The sequence below is a fragment of the Papilio machaon genome, chromosome 9 (assembly GCF_912999745.1).
Source record: "Papilio machaon chromosome 9, ilPapMach1.1, whole genome shotgun sequence".
NCBI lineage: Eukaryota > Metazoa > Arthropoda > Insecta > Lepidoptera > Papilionidae > Papilio > Papilio machaon.
The window spans coordinates 6,370,818-6,388,139 of record NC_059994.1 but is presented as its reverse complement, the minus strand read 5'-3'; the positions used below and the strand labels follow the sequence as shown (position 1 = coordinate 6,388,139).

Here is a 17,322-nt window from a genome sequence, read left to right as displayed (position 1 = left end):
ATAAAATATCATCACAGAACTATAGATGTGGAATATTCAAAGGTTTTAACAAGTCTAGATTAAATATTTTAAATTATAATATTAAACATTATTAAATCATGATCGATCACAAAAGGTTTAACACTAACATTTAATTCTAAAATCTTTTATACAAAGATATACCTAAATATATTTAAATACCACTATTAAGTCATGGCATATTTTGATCGATTCGAGATCATTTTATTAACGTCTACATCTAAACATATAACTGTATAATGATTAATTTTTATAATAAAAATTATATTTTTACAGTTAATATACTTATTTACATAATTGTCAGATTTAAATTCGTATTAATCCTATCAGACATTTCAAAGGAAAAAATCTCATAAGTAGAAAAATAAATATTTAAAAATGTCGTATAAATCAAGATTAGTATCAATTTCCACATAAACAAGAGTCTCGGAGATTAGCTCGGAGCCAGGAGAGATAGCGAGTTATCCTTGTGTACACGCCAGGGTATCCCGGACGACCGCAGCCGACACCCCACGATACTATACCTGGAAGAATAACGCAATAACTTCAATATTTATATCACCAATTATTGCTTTGGTCTGGTTTTTACTAGTTTGACAAATGACTACACCTCGTCTTCTCTCTGCTAGATCTAGAACCTAAGAACTTAAGTACGATTTTACTACAAAAGATACAAAGTGCTACACTATCTATTCCAATCACTAGGTAAATAACACTGGAATATATCTGTACAAAGGTATATAAACGCAGGTCATTACGACGATGTTTTCTCGAGGAAACTTTTACATACCAACAATCTGATACTTGTCCCCTTGTTGTACGAGCAAAGGTCCGCCGCTGTCGCCCTGGCAGGAGTCGGTGGAGGCGCGGCCGGCGCACAGCATGTTGCTGGTGATCCTCGACGCGCGGTACTTCATGCCGCGGCACTGGTTCAGTGAAAGTATCGGCACTTTGACTTCTTGCACGACCGCCGGCAACTGACCACCTTCGGAAGTACGGCCCCAACCGACTACTATGCCTTCTTTACCCGCTGGTTCCGTGCCTTAAAATAATTAATGATTTTTAGTACACGATCGCACAATAACCTGATGTTCAATGATGACAATGTCACAGTTTTCCCACATTGTTTAGTTTAACATTGGTTTAGCCAATAATAATCACTTTTGAAGAAGTGCTTTTGTTGCAAAAAGTTTAGAATAACTGCATCAGAGTACATGTTTATAATGAGTATGCAAACAAAATTAACTAAACAAGAATCCAAGGACCCAGTGATATTCAATTAACTACTGTACGTACGAGTATCAACCATTGTAGAGACCCTCGAAATCTCCTAATTTGCACAACGCGAGATTATGCCCGGAGGAGAGACCGCATACTGTGGAAGGTATTGAGAAAGGCCTACATCCAGCACAGGGCAAAGGCTGACACTTACCAACGGGCGGTAAGCAAACTGGCTTGATGATTCTCGAGAAGTTGACTGGTTTCCGTAGCTTGAGTAGTGCGATATCGTTATTGTAGGAATCAGCGTCAAAGCCGCGATGTCGGACAATGGTGTTCACAGCGCGCATGATGGCTGCGCTCTCGCTTGTTATTGTCTGATCGTGGTCGCCTAAGATTACTCGGATCTTCGACCTCTTTAATCTGAAACACAATATATGAGTGTTACCGTATAGTTCCACTACTTTAACACTTGCATGATGTCACCATCCCTTTAATTATTTTTGATAAAACAAGGACTACATTAATTAATAAAAGCCACGCGAGTTGAATTCTACGGTTAGAATATTACAACATACTTGTTTAAATAGATATTTGCAGTGAATCCGGGAATATCTTAAATTGCAACCAAAACTGTATTAGAGCTAACAGTTAAGAGACGATTACTACAACGAGTTACAGAAAATACAAAAAGGTGTAGTGTCTTAGACTTCCCCTCTTCGCTCAATGAGTAAGGTAATGCATCGTGTTTCCCATTCCGACGTTCATAAGCTGAAGGAAAACATCGTGATGCAACCTGGACATATCTGAGAAGAAATTCAAAGACATGTGTTAAGTCAATCAACCCGCACTGGGCCAGCGTGGTTGACTATGGCCCGTCACCCCTATCTTAGAGTTTTTCGTTTTCGTGCTCCTCAGTGGGGACGTATAGTGAGCTGATGATGTTTCTCATTTATATACGGAAATAAGAACCTATTGCCTATTGTCCTATTTTACCTATTGTCTATGCTAAGAAATGTTTTAATTTCGCCGAATATCGTTTTCAGAAATTTGTAAGTTATATCACCGTGTTACCGGAACGAATGTTACTTTCACAGATTGCATTACTAATACGATCGTAACTCAACATCGCGTGTTTAATACAAGCGTGTAAAAATAAATATTATTGAGTCAGTTATCTGTGACGACCTAACAACATAACAGTTAATAGCCCATAATATTAGATATATTTTATAGCGAATTTTTTTGTAATCTCGTCACAATAACTTCAAGCATAAAATTTAAGGTTTGTTAGAAGTAACAATTGGAGATCTACAAACATGCCAGTGTGTAAAACATTTTTCTCTCGCAGCTAACCACGAGCTGCCATAAATCTTGTAATACTTACTTCCTAACGCAATGCGCCGCAGTGAGTACATAGTCCTTGGTGAGTAGAGATGCACCGCAATGGAACTGCCCGTCATACACTATCCTTGCCATCCAAGGATATCGGTTGGCGCTCGCCGGAGACCCACCGACGATACGATTCTCTTGATTTGGACCGTTACATTCTGTAATACGACATTGATTCTGTCATGTTACATTTATAACAACTAACAATTGAACGATGGATGTAGACAATCCGCAATAATAATCACAAAGATAGGTTTTCATACATAATATTGTCTATACTTCCTGTAGACTATCTATCATTTTAAAATCGTTAAAATTATTGTTCTTAGTACTGGTTATTGGATAGGATAAGGAGATGTCATGTTCATTAAAACAAACAATTATAAGCAATTAGTATTGTAAGTTAAGAACTAGTTATTAGTGAAATGCGGACGTTCAGCTTCCTAACGATAATGAACTATCGATGTCAAAGCAGGTAGTATTATGATGTACTTTACAAAGCTAACAGGAAACCGACAACTTTCACTCGATCTCTCAGCTAGAACATTATAGATGCTATTAAAAGACTAGATTTTTAATCTATCTTTAAATATGCAAATGTAATATCAATTATAGAAAACAACGTCCTCTTTAAAGACGCAGTTCGTTAAAAAATAATCTAACTGATGGATATATGTTTGTTTGAAGTTATCTCCGGAATAGCTGAACGGATCTTGATTAAATTTTGTACAGATGTAGAACATAGTCTGGAATAATACATAGCCTACTTATTACGTTTTTTATAATTCAGTGTGGACGGAGTCGCGGGCGACAGCTAGTATAATATGTACACTGAATTTTTAGTAACTATCAAAGTCGTATATAGAGGACATTAAATACTTAACTAACGCGTCTACTTTAACATATATACATAATATACAAAAATATAATTACATATACATATAAAAAAGAAAAATATTATATAAAAGAAGTATTAAAAGGAATAGTAGATTGAATGAATACGTAAGTCCGATTTTACACTTTAAAGGTCGCATTGGAAACCAATAGTAGTAAAGATTATAGCTAAAAAAGAAGCAAAAAGAATTAAAACAAGAAATTACGTAAAACCGCAAAATGAAGTATACTTTGTAAAACAAGCGATCTAATTGAAAATAAAAGCAGGATAAAAACGGATTTAACATACTACAAGTACTATATATGTAACAAGTTATGTAATATAGTACAACATATATTTACAATAAAAGATATATGCTGCAATCAAATCTATACAAATATCAACTTACCCATCTTTCTAGGTAGTGGGTTCGCTCTGCCGCATTCTAGAATATTAATGTGAATCGTGATTAATACATTTTACACTATAATTGTGACTCTGTGATAACAAACTAATGTAACCAAATCTAAATATATAACACTTCGAAGGACCAAACAGTTTCACCATAAGTGTGCTTCTCATGTAGTCTGAAAATAATAAACTTCAACGAGACCCATTTACACTACATTTATAATACATTTTAAGTCATCACCAAGTGAAAAATTTTGCGTTTCGTCATTACATAATAAAATTTAATATATAGTTGTTACATATATGTTAAGTTTAAAACATATCGACGCTGGAAAGCATAAACGCTGTAACCCTTGAAATCGCGAATATGTTTTTCACACGTTAATAATTTCAACCATTATCAAACGATAATGATTTTATTATAGGTTATCACAAACTACACAACATTGCTAAATACCGCATGCTTGTAGGCGTATCAGCTCACTAGTTATGATTTTTTGGCTCTCTTGTAAAGTTCATACTTTCAGGGTTACAGCGTTTACGCTTTCCAGCGTCGATATACGCAACTATATATTGTTATCTTTATTTTTGTCAAAGTCAGTGAGAGGGACGACTACATTTTTGTGCATATAGTACTTACCGCACGAACAATCCTTGGTTTGAGAGTCATCTTCCTCTTCTTCTTCGACGCTTTGTTCATCAAACAGAGGGACTTCTAATCCAAATATAGCGTCGAAAAGAAACCGCGACGACCTATTCCCATGTGACACCTGAAAATTGTTGAAAAAATTTATGTGTCATCACACGCAATAAACACACTTATTAGAGCAGTTGCCCGCGAATTTGAATTTATACCAATTTAAACAGTTAATTTCACATTTAATTACAATTAAAATTCTCTTAATGTTGTTAACTTAAAAAAAATAACTTTCTAGTTAACATATAAAGGCATTGAAATTCTGGTCAGTAACCGTATTCGTGTATTTCTAAATACACAGTTGTTTCTTTTGTATTTGATCAATATATTTTTGCGGTCACATATGCGGTTTCGTTACTAACGAACTATTTAAGCAGTGTGATATTTTGAAATCAAAATAATAAAATTGGGATAAATCAAACAATTTCCTACGGTTAACTTTAAAAAAATAAAAGACAATGCTTTATACGGAAATCAATAACAAAGATAACCCGTTCGGCAGGTTCTTTTCGTGTCAGTTATCAAATGTATAAATATTACATAACAACTTAACCAAGCTAGTGATCTTCCGCTGGAAATAACCTTATGCAACATTTGTTTACCATTTTAAATTAACTGCCATTTTACTTTCGCGGTTACGAGGCGCGGCGATGCTAGCGCCATGCGCGGTTGAGTCATTAGGGCTGTCCCAAAAAAACGGAACATACAACAAAAACATATTACATAATATACAAGTACATATACAATGCATTCTTATTTTTAGATAGAGAGATTTGGTAAGTATAAAAACTTTGTGTGGTTTTTTCTTTTTTTCTTTGTTGAAAACTACTTAAAATAATTAGTGTGGGAGAAGAAATATATCCTGGCTAAAGAAAAGCTACGCTAGTGATTCAGAGTTAGTAATCGTCGGCTATGAAGAGCCGCTATTTCGAGTGTGCAAATTGTGCGGACGATCAATAACCTTCGAAAGAAAATAGTACTTTAGGAAGAAGAAGCCAATACTAAATTTTAAAACTAACTTTCTCAGGTCATGTAAACTGCAACATACAGACAAGGTGCGTCTTGATTCCAGTGGATAATTGCCTACGTGGTCGTATGTATACCACAGACACTTTCCCTTTGGGTCTTCACGTAACCGCTGTGACGAAACCGATCATGCTTGACTCCGATATACATATTCGGCACCATTAAATAACATGTTATGAAATCAATAAAGGAGGCTAAGGTTGTATTAGATGCTATTAAGAAATTAGTTAAGTTTTAGAAAGGATTTATACAAATGAGATATAATAAACTAAATGAGACTTTTATGTAAATGAGATTTAATAAACTAAGAACAAATTATTATATAAAATCATCTTTTTAGTTTTTATTTACAGTCTAATTTGCAATAAGATTGAAAAAAATTCAGCCTGGCAAATTTGATACTCAATGTCAGACAATTACTAACACGGATAAAAATCTAGGTTGCCAACAATAAAAAGAAAACGAAAAAAATACAATTTTTGCAGAACCCATCCTAAATTGACAAGTAGTACCGTGACCTAGTTTGTCGACAGTTGATTTCGTAAGTGACAATACTAACAATCACTTTATGCCGCTTGAAGTTCAATATCAGGTCACGGACTTTGAATTCAATTAGTTTAGTTCAATATTTTAAATGGATTAATAGTTTTTCAATAGATTTTAATAATTGCCATGAAAGACACAGCTAATAAAAAATAACCGAGACGAAATAAATGTAAGGCCTTCTGAAACGGATGTTGTACCTTTTAGCCTTAAACAGTTAAAAGATTCATGAAAATAAAGTGCGAGTACTAATTAATCTTTTTTTTCACATGTTCGATAAAATGTAAGATTTATTAATGGTAATGTTAAACCAATCATCTTCACTTCAATAGTGGTGCAATTTAGAAATTTAGACAACATTGATTTCTAAAAAATATTTTGATAAATATAGCACTAACTACTATAACTTGCATTTAGAGTGTGACAAACCATAAGCTAGTAAGAAAATACTAAACTTTCATAATTACCAACTTTTGAAATCTGAACTTTCATGGAAATCATCCTTATAATCAAAAATCCAACAAAACTAAAAAATAAAAGAAGATCTATAGATTATCTTTTTACAACACTGAAAACTAACACTTCATGCTCCGTTGGATGCGTTTTCCCTCGCCCGTCATTATCTAACCTCAAAATTCGTAAGGTCAATAACTAAACTACTTTCCAATGAGTAATTGCAAAACGCCTTTCACAAGGTAATTGTTCTGGCACTCTCGTTTTTGCTATCAGTCGTTGTTCAATAAACGTGAAAAGAAATTGATTCCGTCGATTCTAATGCGGTAACAAAGAATTTAACTTCTTATATTAGCATATTTGTTAATACTTTCGCATTTTTATTTCGTAATCTAACTCTAAAGGAAAAGTCCCCTCGTATTGGTGTTCCTATTAAAACCTACGGTAAAGCCTGACTTTGAAATTAATGAATATCCTTTTTTTAATGATAAAGACTTGAAATAACATTGTCGAAAGAAGAAGAAATGACATTTAAGTTAACTTTACTTGTGTAATGATAAACAATAATTAAAATGAGATCAAAATAAATGAAGCAGTGGAAATTTTGGAGAAATGAAGCCTGTGTTATTTTTATTACCAACGTTACGAGAGAAGTCACATAGTTGTACCGTTAAAACGAGGCTAAACTAATCAATCAAATGCCGCACGAATACGCATAAAATTGCGTGTTTCGTTTCACACAGCCGACGCGGATTTATGAACACAGACTATCGGAACCGGAAGTAAGTATTACATAAATACGAAAAATTGAGAATTCAAGTGTATGTCAATTAAATGCAACAGGGACGTGTTACGTAAATGTGTTTTATTGCACTTCACTAAACCGTGTTACGAAATATAATAAAATTCCATAATTATTGGTTACGTGGTATAGACCCTGTTCTGGTTTTTTCAAATTTGCTATACAATTACAATACAATATAATAACTAATTTGCAAATATGTACAATGCTATGAAGTATTATGAATTAAACAAAAACATTTCACATGTTTATACTAATGTTCCAAACAACTAGATTTCTGTATTGAAGTTAATAAAAATAAAGTAATTATAGATAAACATTTATCACGAATGTTTAGGTACTTACACATATACTATACATTAGCATACACTATACATATCATGTAAAAAATAGAGCAATTACTAGGCTTCGAATGAGTTACGCAACGATATTCGTAACAGGCGAAAGTAGTGCATCCGCCACAATTATGATTTAGTATCATTATTTTCCAATTTAAATGATAATTTGGTAACCAACAATACTGAGACATTAAGTTGAAAGTGAACGTTACCACGAGGAACTTCACGGCATGATATTTATCTGACACGCTTTAGCAATTTCGTCTTCGTTGTATGCAAACTTTTCCCACGTGTTTGACAAATTATCTTTTAAAATTGGACCTCTAACGCTATCGTAAAAGTTAATGGACTTGGATGGATGGATGCAAATTTCTCTTCATGGAAAAGAATGGAAGTGTTAATTTAAGATAGATGATATTAAAGTGTACAATTCTCAGTTAGTAAGTGCGGTAATACAGTGTTGGTCGTATCTGTAAAATGTATTCATAGAAAATTATAGTGATTCTCTATACGTTTGGTTTTAAAGATACTATATACTTATGTATATAGTATATATAATGTTATCATTGCTTTTGAAATAGTCCATTTGATAACATACTACTTTAAGCGCCAATCTAGCGATCGTAGGTTTAAATTTCGCCATTCCATTAGGTGATCCAAACTAGCTTTTCCTTATTTTCTTTTTTTATTTATAACTATAATGTAATCTTACGTATGAGAAGAAAAAACTAGATGATAGTAAGTACAAAAAATTGCAATTCTAATGATTGTCCCAGGTCGATGTCTTGCGCGAACCCGCATGTATCTGCACAGCGTATCCGAGGAAAGTAAAAGCGAACGCTATAAAGAGTCAATGCTCCGATCTAATGTAAACATTGTTTATTACTTCTTTGAATTACTTACAAATTGATGAAGGAAAATTATGTGATTTATTTTATACAATCACACACTAAGTAAATACTACTAGCCGAAAACTGTTTTAACGTTGGATTTCTGAGACCAGAATCTCTGCATAAAATATATCGTTATCACAGTCATTATCTTTGACAGGGATGATAAAACAAAAATCACAATATGTTTTAAGTAAGGATTTTGGTCTCAGAAACGATTAGAGATTCGATTTTCAAAGGACTAACTAATTTCAATTTAAACTTAAAACTAATTAAAAACTTGGGCTAAAATATAACTGAGTTATACTGAAATAGTGGATTTGAACCCATGATTCATGTTTCGCAGTTATTAACTCGAACCATTGCATATGCAATTTAGTTATTAGTTCAATTATGGTGCTGTTGTTTTTAATGGCAATAAAATAACTGACATTTGATTGTAGTGATCAGTATACTTTGAGGTTACTTACATCATTGTCGATGGTCTGCTCTGATGAGCCTATCTTCCTGCCGTGGACAGTAGCAACGAGCAGCACTTGTAGCACCACCAATCTCCATCGGCACATGGTCGCGGGGGAACCTATCAAGTTGTCTTTCCTGCGGCACTATTTATTTGTCCGTCATCCCGCGAATGCCGCGGTCACTATTGTCGAATTCGTCAGCCAGCTGATGGCATTTCGCAAACTGCAGGCCGACTAGCGGCCGCGGCCGAGCGGTATCTGGCTCGTAGCGAAGACTTCGACCACCACCACACACTTTCACCACAAAAAAAAAACCTATACGAATCCCTCCAGCCCCACTACAAAGTAAATGTCGCAACACTTACATCTCATTGATATATTATCAATCTGACAATGCCTTTATGTTAACAATAGTAAAATGTTTTGTTTTAATGCGTTCTTGTTATGTTTAAATTCTTAAATTTAAAAAAATGCAACAAGCCCCTTGTTTCAGTCGTCTGTAGAAAAAAATTCGTAATTAATCAATATTACTTAGAAACATACATACAGCTTACTTTATGAAACAACGTGCATGCATTCAGGATATTAATCTTTACGTATCGCGTTTCGTGTTGATTTTTAAACAATTACTATTTTATCGTACCTATTACAAATTGATAAATAATTACTTGAATGGTATACTCCTATTTCCTACAAGGCTTTCATGACTAATTTATCTTTTAAGTGCCAACGCTGTTATGTATATTCTTTTTATTTCACTGGCTAAAAGTTCTGTGCCAATTTGTACATTTTTTTCACGAAACCTTTTGTTGCTATTACTTAAAAAATGATCTATCATCTTAAGGGTTACAAGTATTTTTTGTGATGAAACATAGCCAATCCTGAAAACTAGTTACTTTAATGTTCTGGGAAACCAATTAAAAAGTTTTGTAAACATGTATTTCGTTTAGGTTGTTATATTTTGTGATGTAACATAAAACATGCGAAGGACGGAGTAGAAGCGAACGTATCTGGAAATCACCGGATTCTCCATACTGATAAAACGAAAGTGAAATCATGAGAGCGCCGTGCAACGTTTCCGCAAGTCGAGGCGCCTGTTCGGCCCGAGACGTGCCGTTTATTATCAACTTCAACATCGTTATGATGGGATGCATCTTTCGTAACTACATCCGTTTCTATATATTGTGCATGAACGGATTTTTAATCTGTTAAAATATTTTTAATACATGCAAATAGGCAAAAGACGAATTTACCTGCAAGCCTTTTTACATTGCAACTTTATTTATATGCTTATCCTGCTTTGTCTATTTGATCTCCACTGCTTCACTACAGTGAAATTATACATTTATTCTTCACAATATCCTCCACTACATAAGCTAACACACTTATTGATAACATCTTAATTAGGAAATAAACAAACTTCACTGCAATCGAGTTGAGATTTTGTTTGATTTGAAATATAGAGAAAAAAGATTGTATGGAATTCTAGGTGGTGGTCTCTGCCACTTATCTAGATATCACGCATTAAGTAAAACGTAGAAGTATCTAAATAGTTCTAACGAGTCGGAACTATTTTAGGTGCAGTTGGTACTTTCGCTTTCATTTTCGATCAGCCATGCCAGCCAATCCTACATGCAAATCAAGTATTTAGGTTATTGAGATGCATATTTGTTAACAATGCACGCAAACAATTTATCGTTCCAATTTAGAGATAAATCAAGATTATTAAAATAATTATTCAGTTATAAGATCTTACTTTTATACTTCGTTTCGATCAAAGGCCGCAACGTATGCGGGTATACATAAAGCGCCTGATACATTTTTCCATCTTTTCATCATAAACGTATTTTAGCTCTTTTTTGTTTATACGTTTTAACGATAACACATCTTTCAGCAATTTCAAGATTGATCTATGTATCTTGTGCTAATCCTATATTTAACTTAAAATCATCAGCAACGATTTTTAGTACTGATACTTTATGGAGGTGAAAAATTGGAAAGGAACTTATTGGATATTGAAAATTCTGTTTTTTATTTGTTGCTTCCGTGCAGTCCTGATGTGCCCTAGACAGTTCATCTAAAGCGTATATACGAGTCTGTATCCACGCTCAAATAGTTATCTTGTTGTGCAAGGTTAAGGTTTCCTACACAAATATTAATGGGTAGCCACAATAAATATTACTTATTCTTTGCGTACTTTTCCACCATCGCTATTATAAATCTAGTTATGCAGGAAAAGAGAAGAGATGCTTCTCCGTTTTATAACTGTACAATCGTGACCAACAACAAATATACAACTGTAACGGTATAGTGGTTCCGGTTTCATTATTATTTATGTAGGTATGTCTAAAAAAAAGTGGTCGCAAGCAAAAATCTTAATCAAGTTTTGTAATGCCCAAATTATAATCGGCTAACATGTACTGATATCAAATATCTGGAGACTCATCTAATATCTCATTCAGCTATTAATATTTAGGTTTGAGATGCGTGTAATAGGCACAGTTATACTGTCTATATTTAGCACAGGTAAGTCAATAAATGGAATGGCCTCAGCATTCAGAACTACAATAGATTCATTGAATTCGTCGTTTTACTGTTTCTGTTGGAAATTAATTCAACACCGATACGATTCTTGCAACAATATTACAAACAACGTAGATTTAATTTAGCAGGGCTGAAATGGGAATAACAAATAAAAACTCTCATAATTTTATATTTTATTTATTAAAATAATGTGAAATAAATATCTTACTACTAAACTTACCTGCAGCTGAAAGTTACTTGGCAATCAAGTTAGACTCCAGTCACCACGATACCACCATGAAAATAAATTGAAAACATATTAGAAACAAACAAAATAAAAATAGGATAAAGGTTGGAAATGTAAATAAATGTAAAACTTTGGCAAAATAAAACAACTTGAATGCAGTGACACTTGTACTGAAACACATTGTTTTCCCTTTCATTATCTTTGACAAAATAGAGATTACAATATGTATGAATACAAGTATCGCGGCAGTCGAAACGCACAGTGACATTGATCGCAATTTAAACGTGGTTTTATTCAGTTCCGGTTTCTGCGCCATCAGCGAAATTTCGACTACACCCCCTCTTTTTACCATGTCTTAACAGAGTTACGTGCGACCTAGTAATTTACAGACCTGTGGCGCCTCTTTCTGCCCAATCCAAAGGGCGGTCGCCCAACCGCGCCCTACTCAATCGCAGGTACTGTTTGTACTTTTGCTTCATTTACGTATATAGCTATTTCTTTTTTATTTACCTAGTACCAGTTTCATACCGATAAGCAACGTAATTTCAAAAACATCTCTACATCTTCAATCTTAAGTTAAAAAAGCAAAAGGTATGACATAAATACCGATAACAACGAAGTTTAACTTCTTTTTTTTTCTAAACTGAATTTTTTTTAACAAAACAATTGATGGCCAAAGCAAAAATTGAGAAAGATTTTTTTTCAATACTGGCAACATTGAAAGTGCCATGTACACTATACAATTTTCGCACTAATTCACATTAAAGTTCTATAGAATGTAATCTCTTATTTCTCATTTCTATAAGACGCCACGATACGAGTATAAGTTCACTTCATTAAAATTGTTACAACCACAGGGAAATGTCAAATTTTTCTGATCAATCTTCGTATTTATTAACTTCAGAGGGTGGAGAGAAACTAGGGAGGTAATCGCGTATCAAGCTATAAATCCTGAAGTTTATTAGCTAATGCAAGATCAAGTCAATTTAATATAAAGCTGTTGCGGAATAAAAAAAACTTAATGAGTAACCTATATGTTCTTCCAGACTATGTTCTATATCTGTGCCAAATTTTATCAAGATCCGGTGAAATGCTCCGGGGTTACCTTTAAACATACTATTCATCCATCAATCTAAACATTCGCATTTATAATATTAGTGAGATTTACAAAGGAAATGACAATTTGAAATGATGAACAGTGATAGACGTCATTACTCGGCCCAGGGCAATACCCAAACATACTGCTACAAACAAACATACTGCAAACATGAAAAACAATATGCCCGTATCGTCCTAATTAAGCAGTTTCTAGCTTCCTAGAAAATAAAAACTTTATAATTTGTACTGGTGACAAAACCCAAATATTTTACTCCAATGCAACTACGAATAATTATTGTAGTTTTCAACGTTAGCGGCTCGAACTTCGAACGTGTCGCCACGCAGAACATTTTAGGTATGGTGTGGTTGAAACAGCAATACATGAGTACTCGTTGAACGAAACTGCACAAAGCCTTATTTCTGCATTAATTTATTTTCAATTATGGAATCACGTTTTTCATGTAACTACATAATTATAACACTACTTTAATATGAGTCAAAAACTTTAGGATTTGAAACACGACGACGAGTTTGTGATAAAAAAACCTACAGAATCTTGCTTCGTATTCATTTTTTAGCGGGAGTGAAGGTTAAGAAATAGATGATATTCCCTAGGCTCTACGCGTAAGTGTCTACTTCTATTGGACTATTATAAACGAAAACAAACGCACTAAGATTAGAATTGCTAGTGTATTACGATGTTAGTAGCTTCATCTAGGATTAAGATCTCTGGTACTATAAACAGAAAAGTTAGCTGTTGATCGCAAGAATTCGGTTGCTATAAATTATAACGTCCAAATATGAAGGCAGTCCCACTTTCTCCTACCGTGACTCACAGTGAGTCAGACATAAATTACCTATGTACTTACTATTTAGTCTGCCAGCGTCGATTTCTTGATAAAACCTATATCTTTGTAAAGATAACCAAGGCGACATTTAAACTTTTACTGGATGATTATTTCAAATTGTTTTAATAAAATCAACATAATTTCTGTGCAGTATAATTTTTATGCTCAAATTTAATGTTTCTTTTTTAATAGCAAACATATTTTTCAAGAGCCGTTTGCACAGGATAGGTAGTACGTAAATAAAAAAATCGATAACAAACCTTTCTAACATTTCATGAAAAAATGTGACTTCTGTGTTGCATATTTGTGTATAGCATACTTTTCTTTTACTTTATGTAATCGATGTTCCAGGTTATTTCTCGTTTCAAATTGAGTTATTTGAGAAAAAACCAAGAGTACACTAAGGCTACTAATTTTTCCCTTTAATTATTAATTTACCACTGGCCCTAAACTATAAGAATCGAGAAATTTCTAAGCAGCGAAAACCAATGAAATGGGGTTCAATGTAACTGCGAGCTGTATTTTTAAATCATTCCATCAGAATGGAAATCATCAATTTACAAACGTAAAACATGGAGGTCACAATTTTTACTCAAAATATCATTTTAGCATGAAGGACATACACTAGAATTATCTCCTTAAAAAAAAAAAAAAACTGCATCGCAATAAAACATGCAGCAATAGAAATAAAATAAAAAGGTATATATACAAATCTAAAGAAACAACCCTACAACTTTTGTATTAAATTTTTATTTATACATTTAAATTATCCTATAAGTCATAGCTGGACTATACCTAAAATTTCAAATAACATCTATTTGAGAACTTAATACTGAATAAGTCAGAAATTAAAAGTAATCATGATCCATTTCTTATTCTTAATTCAACTTAATGTTCATTTTATTAACCTAGCATCATTAAAGGGACTTGAGTCATTACATATTAATATCCTATGTTGTACTTAATTATCTGTATAAAATGTTTTCACAATCTATGTAGAACCTTAAAAATATGTCACGATAAGTACCTAAAGTACTACAATAAATAGAAGACCAAATTACATCAGTACATAATCTATAAATAATCTATTCATATTTGTCTAAAGATAACGAGCTTCAAACTAAGATTAATCTGTTTCCTGACGGCTTCTCCTAGGTGGTCTCGAGTAGACCAGAGGTGTAACTAGTGCTCCGGAGCGTACTGCCTACACTAGCGGACACGGAATACTCTGCTCTACTAGTGTACTTAGCACGAAACCTAGAGATTGAAAAAATGTATCAGTCATATACCAAAACAATTACAATAATATCTTCATAGCATTAATTAACTAACAGGTCCGAAAGTAATTGTCTTCCTAAAATGGCTCCTAATTACAATTAATGCTATGTAGTAGAAGTCAACCTAAAATTAACTAAGTAATCAGTAGTGTATAGAAAGTACATCATGTATGAGTCAACCCTTTTATAAATTCAGTGTTTGGATACCCTATAAAATGGTTGGTATGAGTGAATAATGTATGTTTATGAATTTTTGTGATATAATAAAAAGTGTATACATACATGATTTAGAAGCGTCCTCCTCTTCCTTGTCCCCCTCCATAGTTCCCTCCACTGCCATAGCCACCTCCACCGCCCCCTTGGTTCATATTGTAAGGAGCAGCTCTGTTGTTGCTATACTGCTGGTTCCTAGTGGGACCACCGCTGTAACTCTGTTGGCCATAGTTGCCAAAGTCTTGGTTGCCACCCCAACCACCACCACCACCGCCTCCTCTTTGGTTCCCACCACCATAGCCCCCACTACCCTGGCTCCCTCCCCAACCGCCCTGGTTGTTATCCCACGGGTTTGAATTGTTCCAACCACCTCCTTGGTTGCCTCCATAGCCACCTCCTGTGCAAAAAAAATTTAAATCCTATTTGGTATACAATTTTTTTAAAAACCAATGAATGATAGTAATCATACCAGAATTACCCCAGTTATCATTTCTTCTTTGTCCTTGTCTGCCACCACCACCACCACCTCTCTGGTCAGAGCCATCTTTAGGCAGAGCTTTTTTAACATCTAATTGTTTACCATTAATTTTATGAGGGGCATTCACTGTAACAAACATTACAAGCTGTATTTGTACTTCAAATAAAATTAGAACAGTCAATACTATGTGAATAAAAATTTAAATGTTTATTGACTTGCGTACCAGATCTAACCTATAAAATAGTAGCCTGGTATAGCTTTAATCAACAATTTAATCTCCACAGTTAGAGAAGCCAAACCTGGACATTGTAATTCCATTTTGGGGCAAAACTGTGGCAGTCATTTTAAGTTAAAAAAACAGAATAAACAATCAATAAAAATTGACTTACAGCAAACTTTGTCTACTGGGTCATAGTCATCAAATTCAACGAATCCGAAACCACGCTTCTTTCCAGTAGCTTTATCAGTGACGATGCTAACATTCTGTACATTTCCATAATTAGAGAAATATTCTCGCAATTGATCTTCAGTGTGGTCATCTTTAATTCCGCCGATGAAAAGTTTTCTAACTGTAGCGCCCGCCTCGGGATTTTTAATATCCTGCCTAGCTACGGCACGTTTTGTTTCCACCACTCTGTAAAATAAATCCATTTATTTAAAACACGTTTGTTGATTGTTGACCACGTTACAATAAAAAATTAGGTCATGTCGACTCCACAGAAAATGCCACGTGTACAATTTCATCGAGACATTCACCAAGCAGTGTCTTTTAGTTTATGCAGTGTAAAACGATATGAAAGCAACTATTTAAACTTCCATATAGCTGGACTGCAATAAATCAGTATTATAAATGTAATGGAGAATTATAGCTTACCGTGAATCAATTGTATGAGGCCTATTGTTCTGCGCATCGTCAACCATGTGCGCTTTAGAGTAAGTAATAAAGCCGAAACCACGAGACCTCTTTGTCTTCGTGTCTTTCATAACGACTACATCCACGATTTCGCCCCATTTCTCAAAATGTGCTTTTAAAGATTCATCAGTCGTTCTGTAATTGAGTCCCCCGATGAAGATTTTACGATGTACTTCGGGTTCTTCCTGTAATTATGGCGACCATTACAATCAACAACAAAATGGCGGATAGCGTTGGTCGAAATGCAATCATCAAATTTTTTGGAACTTTAGTTATTTACGCCCTTTAGATGTTAAATATAAAATGAATTAAGGCTAACACAGTGCGTAAAAACGTAAGAGAAAAAAATTGTTCAATTATGCAAAATGGCTGAGTCATAGCCAGTAACGAATAATTTATACTCACAAAACCATCATCTCCATTCTGCTGCGGCCTCATTTTGGAAAGCTTGTTAAATGACGAAATAAGGAGACTACAAAACAAATCAAATAACTTTTAGCGCAAATTAGAAAAGTCTTCAATTACGTTTTAACACTACCGTTACTAACCGACGCCACGCTAAAAAGAAAGAAAATGATGCGCCGCTTGAAGCTGGCTTCCTG

General features: G+C 34.0%; 2 protein-coding genes across 4 annotated transcripts; both read right to left on the bottom strand.

Annotated features, from left to right (window-relative positions):
- Positions 1-316: 316 nt before the first annotated feature.
- LOC106711501 (trypsin-1) lies at positions 317-9,400 on the bottom strand. Of its 2 annotated transcripts, XM_014503819.2 has the most exons (7): positions 9,133-9,400; positions 4,554-4,683; positions 3,912-3,947; positions 2,624-2,786; positions 1,451-1,659; positions 809-1,060; positions 317-542 (listed from the first exon to the last, which is right to left on the bottom strand). In XM_014503819.2, exons 1-7 carry the CDS (start codon positions 9,226-9,228, stop codon positions 421-423), a joined length of 1,008 nt encoding a protein of 335 aa, XP_014359305.2. In that variant the 5' UTR covers positions 9,229-9,400; the 3' UTR covers positions 317-420. The 2 variants fall into 2 exon arrangements, with proteins under 2 accessions (XP_014359305.2, XP_014359306.2); XM_014503820.2 differs by lacking the exon at positions 3,912-3,947 and having other exon boundaries at positions 318-542; positions 9,133-9,398.
- Positions 9,401-14,753: 5,353 nt separating this feature from the next.
- Positions 14,754-17,309, bottom strand: LOC106711516 (heterogeneous nuclear ribonucleoprotein 87F). Of its 2 annotated transcripts, none has more exons than XM_014503847.2 (6): positions 17,126-17,309; positions 16,682-16,905; positions 16,197-16,441; positions 15,799-15,933; positions 15,399-15,726; positions 14,754-15,096 (listed from the first exon to the last, which is right to left on the bottom strand). In XM_014503847.2, exons 1-5 carry the CDS (start codon positions 17,156-17,158, stop codon positions 15,404-15,406), a joined length of 960 nt encoding a protein of 319 aa, XP_014359333.2. In that variant the 5' UTR covers positions 17,159-17,309; the 3' UTR covers positions 14,754-15,096; positions 15,399-15,403. The 2 variants fall into 2 exon arrangements, with proteins under 2 accessions (XP_014359333.2, XP_014359334.2); XM_014503848.2 differs by having other exon boundaries at positions 15,808-15,933; positions 17,126-17,308.
- Positions 17,310-17,322: the final 13 nt, after the last annotated feature.